The sequence below is a fragment of the Salvelinus fontinalis genome, chromosome 25 (assembly GCF_029448725.1).
Source record: "Salvelinus fontinalis isolate EN_2023a chromosome 25, ASM2944872v1, whole genome shotgun sequence".
NCBI classification, from domain to species: Eukaryota; Metazoa; Chordata; class Actinopteri; order Salmoniformes; family Salmonidae; genus Salvelinus; species Salvelinus fontinalis.
This window is the reverse complement of record NC_074689.1, coordinates 6,235,078-6,241,077: the sequence shown is the minus strand read 5'-3', so window position 1 is coordinate 6,241,077 and position 6,000 is coordinate 6,235,078. Positions and strand designations below refer to the sequence as shown.

General features: G+C 39.7%; 1 protein-coding gene across 1 annotated transcript in view; it reads right to left on the bottom strand.

The window, feature by feature from the left end:
- Positions 1 to 6,000, bottom strand: part of LOC129822806 (coagulation factor XIII A chain-like) — a 44,523-nt gene continuing 38,523 nt past the window's right edge. The window contains exons 10-15 of the mRNA XM_055881229.1: positions 4,732 to 4,820; positions 4,384 to 4,546; positions 3,389 to 3,667; positions 2,790 to 2,950; positions 2,173 to 2,309; positions 1 to 1,894 (exon numbers count right to left, since the gene is read on the bottom strand). Coding sequence (XP_055737204.1) covers positions 1,753 to 1,894; positions 2,173 to 2,309; positions 2,790 to 2,950; positions 3,389 to 3,667; positions 4,384 to 4,546; positions 4,732 to 4,820 — 971 coding nt within the window. The 3' untranslated portion in view covers positions 1 to 1,752. The remainder of the gene's footprint in view (positions 1,895 to 2,172; positions 2,310 to 2,789; positions 2,951 to 3,388; positions 3,668 to 4,383; positions 4,547 to 4,731; positions 4,821 to 6,000) is intronic.

The following is a 6,000-nucleotide window of genomic DNA, read 5'->3' as shown; positions in this document are numbered from 1 at the left end:
TTGATTTTGAAAATGATTTTATTGTTAATCAAAAGCAGTGCACAGCTGAAATGTTATAAACAGTTAATGGCAGTGAATTAAAATGTTTAGTTTGATGCAAAGCCAAAATTTACGGTTTTCCAATATTACTCGTTATACAAAAACCTATCAAACAAAATAACTGAGGAATGGTGCCCACATACGGCTTTACATTGTGATTTATTTTTTATTTTTTACATTATACAATTAAATGACTTATCGAAGGTTAATAGTTGGGTGAAGTGCAATGTTTTGGCAACCAAAATCCCAGTCCAAAGAAAAATGTTTCACGTTGTTTCCCAAATACGCATTGCTTCTGTAAATGCAGCACCTTTTCTGCTTGATTAAAATCTACTGCAGATAACACTGGACCGTTGATTAAATTGAAGGTCATGATTGTATGAGAAATTTACAGTCAGCAAAGGTTTGTAATATCGAAAATAACAGAAACCGAATCTGAGTCGGCTGATTCGAAACCAAATTAAATCCCTGAGATATAAATGTAATCTAATTAGAATGCATTAAAAACTCTATCCATCATATCCATATAGATCATAACTTTTGAACGTTTTTCGTCCATGAGAGTCTTTGGTAACACTAGTGAAGGGTTAACTTTTATGAAAAAACTGCAAGTTTACACAGGATGTTTAGAGTCGACATGCAGTTTAAGTGATGATACTGTGATTTTGCATGTATTTTTGTGCAAGGGAATCAAATGATATCTGGGTTTTAAAGTAAATGGTACACTATTTAGCTAAAATAGTGTACAAAATATTTAATCAATGACAACATGATTACATTTGACATGATCACTTAGTAGGGACTTTTCAATATGACCCCACCTGGGATTAGAATGTACAACTTCTGGGTTACGCTGATCTTTCTGCTGCCCATCAAAGTCTATAGCATTCCTTTTACACATTCATTACCTATAATACCTGTCTGCACTTAGCAAAAGAGTGCCATCTGCACTTCTATTTTAGTTAATCCGATTATTCTCTCACCATATATTTCATACAGTTATTTCAGAATAAGTATAGTTTTCTGAATAGTTGTCTACTGTTTGTGGTGGATATTATTCTGTTTTAATGTTACTCCTGAATCACTACGATAACTATAATGTTTTTTTATAGTAGTGTATTTAAAAAAAGCTGATATTTACTTGACTTAAACCCAAAGTGTAGGAATACAGGTTCAATCTGTAATTGACACCGACTTGATGGTGTAGCAGGAAGGTCGGGATGCCGTGAACCAAGAGTTTGTGAGTTCAAAACCCAGCTGAGGACATGTTGAATAATAATTACTGTATAAATATACATACACAATGTAATCATGTGTGTCAAATATGTGCGTTGAAAACACTGTATGTTAAAAGCACTGTTTGTGTGTATCCTAACGACTCAATTTTGTTTGCAGGGCATCATCTGTGGAATCTCATTTGAAAAATATTCACGTGAAAGGTTATGTGATCACATGTAAAATCCACATGTAAACTTCAGTGTTCCAAAAAAACATGGTTTCACATGATTTCTCAGGTGGAAATTTCACCTGTGAATCATGTGTTTTTTCCGTGAGGGGTATGTTATTTGCTCGCCCTCACCCTCTCATAGGCTAGATGGAATTGCTTATCCAGCAATCAAATCCTTTCAAATCTACACAAGAGCCTCTATTCATCCGTGGTTCTCTGGTCGATGGCAGGTGATTAGCAGGTGGGAAGGGCTTCCTGGGCAATGATCAGGCCTGGATGCTGATGGCCCAATTGCCTTGCACATTCCCGAGGACCGAGCAGTCCAAGACAGCATAGATCATTGTATTCCCAGACCTCGTAGGGACAGAGGACTCCATCCAGGTGATGGAGGCGCCGGTAGCGATCTCACTACACACACACACACACACACACACACACACACACACACACACACACACACACACACACACACACACACACACACACACACACACACACACACACACACACACACACACACACACACACACACACACACACACACACACACACACACACACACACACACACACACACACACAAAGATTGGCATACTAAACAGACTACATCTGTTTTTGTGAATGTGAGACTAATGTAAGTGTGAACATCATCATGATGTGAGGTCTTGGAGTTGTAAATCCTTTTACCTGTACAACCTTTCCCGGTATGAGATTAAATTTTGCCCTTGCATGGCCATCCTCACGTCATGCAGGCTGAATGGGAACGGGTTGGTGAACTCCACCTTGACATATACCTCCTGGTTCACCTTCGCTGGTCCACTGATCTGTTCAAACAGAGATAGTCCATTCACAACAATCTATGGTGTTATAACAAAATATAATAATCTAGAGATTATCAACTCCCCTGCGTTGGGAGCATGGATGTTTTTCGGAATGGCTGCTTGATCAAAGGCGAGGAGAGATGCAGCACTCCAGCAGCACAAATAAGGCTTTAATTGGGTACACTACTACATTAGCTCTTGGGGAAAAACTAAATATGTTTCACATATACTTTTATGGAAATCTTTAATGGATAGTTCCCTCAAATTACAAAATGACAGTTTTCCTTACCATGTCAGCAGTCTATGGACAACGTAAGAAAGCGATCCATGATTTGGTTTTGTGTACCTGGTCACTGTCACCAAATTACTGCTGACAGGGTAAAGAAACCAAGATGTTATTTGTTTTATTTGGGCGTACTATCCCTTTAAGGGAGGAAGGAAATACATCCTAATAAAGAGTTCTATTGAAACTTCCAGACCCACCGCAAAGGCCAGCTCGGGGCCTTTCAGGTTCACTATCTGTATGGCCATCATGTCCTGGTTGTTCTCCATGCTCTTGGCCGTCACCACAAGGCGGAGGTTGGATTGGCAACCCAGCTGGGGCATGTAGTTCTGGGCCAGCACACCCACCTGTATCCTCGACGCTGTTGGTTTTAGGGAGACAGAGTTTTGACAACGAAACAAATTCAATCAACAACAGGAGCATATGTTTGGCAGAACATAACTTTTATAATTATTACCTGATAATTAATATGTTGATTATTTGGGACTCACTGTTGCTTACCATTTGGTACCAGGTTGTTACCTGTAAAGTCTTTTGAGGTAAGTACTAGAGAATATCCCATCGTTACCTCACAATCTCTTACAATACAATACATACACACATACCTGCTGAAACAGGACGGTGCCATGAAGCTGTAAAAGGACTGCAAAGCATTTTCTATAAGCAGTTGAGGATTTTATTTCAGGAGGCGTCTGAAAGCTTTGCAGGACTATCATACAAAGTTGTGATACATGTAGACAAGCCCAAAAATATCTACAGTACAGTACGTATGTAAAGGGTCACCCTGGTTTCTACTCACTCTCCATGGGGTGCAGAGTGACGTCAAAGGTTTCCTGCTTGAACTGAGCCCTTTGGATGTTGGTGTAGTAGATGGTGGAGCCGACCAGGAAGCCATGGATGGTGCGTGTGTCTTCACTCAGGTTCCTGAAGACCACAGCCATCTGGAAGTTCTGGCCAATCTTCACACGCTCCTGCGGGATCTCCAGCGTCATCTCCACGCCCTGCTCTTCGTCATATTGCATATGCGTCCTGTAGGTTCTCTCTGCATTCTTCATGGTCTCCTTATCTTTACTACTGCCTGTGCGTGTGTGGGTAGTTGGAGGGGAATAGAGTTAACATGGGACTGGTGGCCTAGGGTGGTCTAGTGATCTAAACCGCTCTCTTCGGAATACATATATCGCTGCAGCAAGGGTTTGAATCCCGCCCACTGCTATTTTAGCAACTCTCTTCTTTCTTTTGTCTCTCTCTATCAAATACAATAGACAGAAAAATATGAGAGAAGTGGGACTGCCACACTCCTTAAAAAAACAAACATGGGACTGATATGAAACTCATTGGCAATTTTATTTCACCTATAGGAATATACTGTATATACTGTACAGCCCAGGACCTCCACATCTGGCTTCTTCTGAGGCCAGCCACCCTGACAACAGATTAAACTAAGGAGTATTTCTGTCTGTATTAAAGCCCTTTTTTGGGGAAAAATTCATTCTCATTGGCTGGGCCTGGCTCCCCATGGCTGCGCTCTTGCCCAGTCATTTGAAATCCATAGATTAAGGCCTAATACATTTATTTAAATTGACTGATTTCCTTACATGAACTGTAACTCAGTAAAATCATTGAAAATGTTGCATGTTGCGTTTATATTTTTTACAAATTAATTTGAAAAGCAGTAATAGCAAAGTCATTCTTGTTGCATTAGCTTCATGTGACACTTTGCAAACTGCCAATAACAAACTTTAAACGTGCAGTTGCACCCTTGCCAGCCTACTCCATTGTCCAGGTGCCACATACCTTCTGGGTATTTGTACGTCTCTGTAATGTCCCTTGGCTCATAATTGTTTCCACCAATGGACTTCGTCAGGAGTTTCTGGCCGACATAAGTTGTGTCTACGCTTAGTAACTCAGTTTTCCCAGTTTGTGTATTTAGCTTGTATTTGTAAACGTCGCTATTCACCTGAGGTTAAAAGAAAGAGATAAATGTGAATATTATGATTGATTTTAATTAAATAAAATGTATTGCAAGTTACAAAGCATAACTGTGTTTTGCTTCATAATGGCATAGAGTGACGATAAAGGCATTATGGCTGAGCATTCAACAAAGTGTTACCGGTCAAGCATAAAGAAGACGTATTGTTTTACCTCAGCGAACACAAACGGGGAATCAAATTGATAGCCGAGCATTCCTTCCTTGATGGCTTTGACAGAGCAAGGTCCACAGCGGAAATATCCTGCAAAAACAATGTCAACAACCCATGACCCTGTATGTTTGACTTTTAAAAGGTTAGTTCACGTTTCAAAAATGGTTGCTTATTTTCGACTTCCCCAGTGTGCTGTTATTTCATCCAAACTGTTTTGATGTTTTGTTAGCTGGTTATTTAGCATTGTCTAGAATATATTGGCTAGCATTTTTGGAGAATATAGCAATGCAATTGGAAACGGATTGTATTAATTATCAGGGCATTGGGACATTTTCAAGATGCAATCTGTAACGATCGTCTACTTCTTCCTCCTCCTCAGACGAGGAAAGACGAGAAGGATCAGAGGACCAATGTGCAGCGTGGTAATTAGACATAATGATATTTATTAAAGTAAAGACGAAACACGAAAATACTTGAATAAACTACAAAACAAATAAACGATGTAGACAGACCTGAACAAACGAACTTACATATACACGAAGAACGCATGAACAGGCACAGACTACACAAACGAACGAACAAACGAAACAGTCCCGTGTGGTGCACAGACACAGACACGGAAGACAACCACCCACAAACAAACAGTGTGAACAGCCTACCTTTATATGGTTCTCAATCAGAGGAAACGTCAAACACCTGCCTCTAATTGAGAACCATATCAGGCAACACATTAACCCCAACATAGAAACACAACACATAGAATACCCACCCCAACTCACACCCTGACCAACTAAACACATACAAACAACAGAAAACAGGTCAGGAACGTGACACAATCAATGCTTTTCAGAGCCATTTTATTAATTTTAAGAATTGCCTGTACAATATTGGCACCCTTGCACTTTTTATAAATAAATCCCAATTTCTTCAAAAATGTGTTTAAAACTTCTTGTCAATAGGGGGGTGCTGTTTTCACTTTTGAAAAAATCGTGCCCAAATGAAACGGCCTCGTACTCTTTTATAGATCATACAATATGCATATTATTATTACTATTGGATAGAAAACACTCAGAAGTTTCTAAAACTGTTTGAATTATGTCTGTGAGTAAAACAGAACTCATTTTGCAGCAAACTTCCATGCAGGAAGTGAAAAATCTGAAAACGAGGCTCTGTTTCAGGGCCTGCCTATTCAATTGCCTTATATTTATCGATATGCATGCACTTCATACCGCTTCCACTAGATGTCAACAAGCAGTGGAAGGTGGAATGG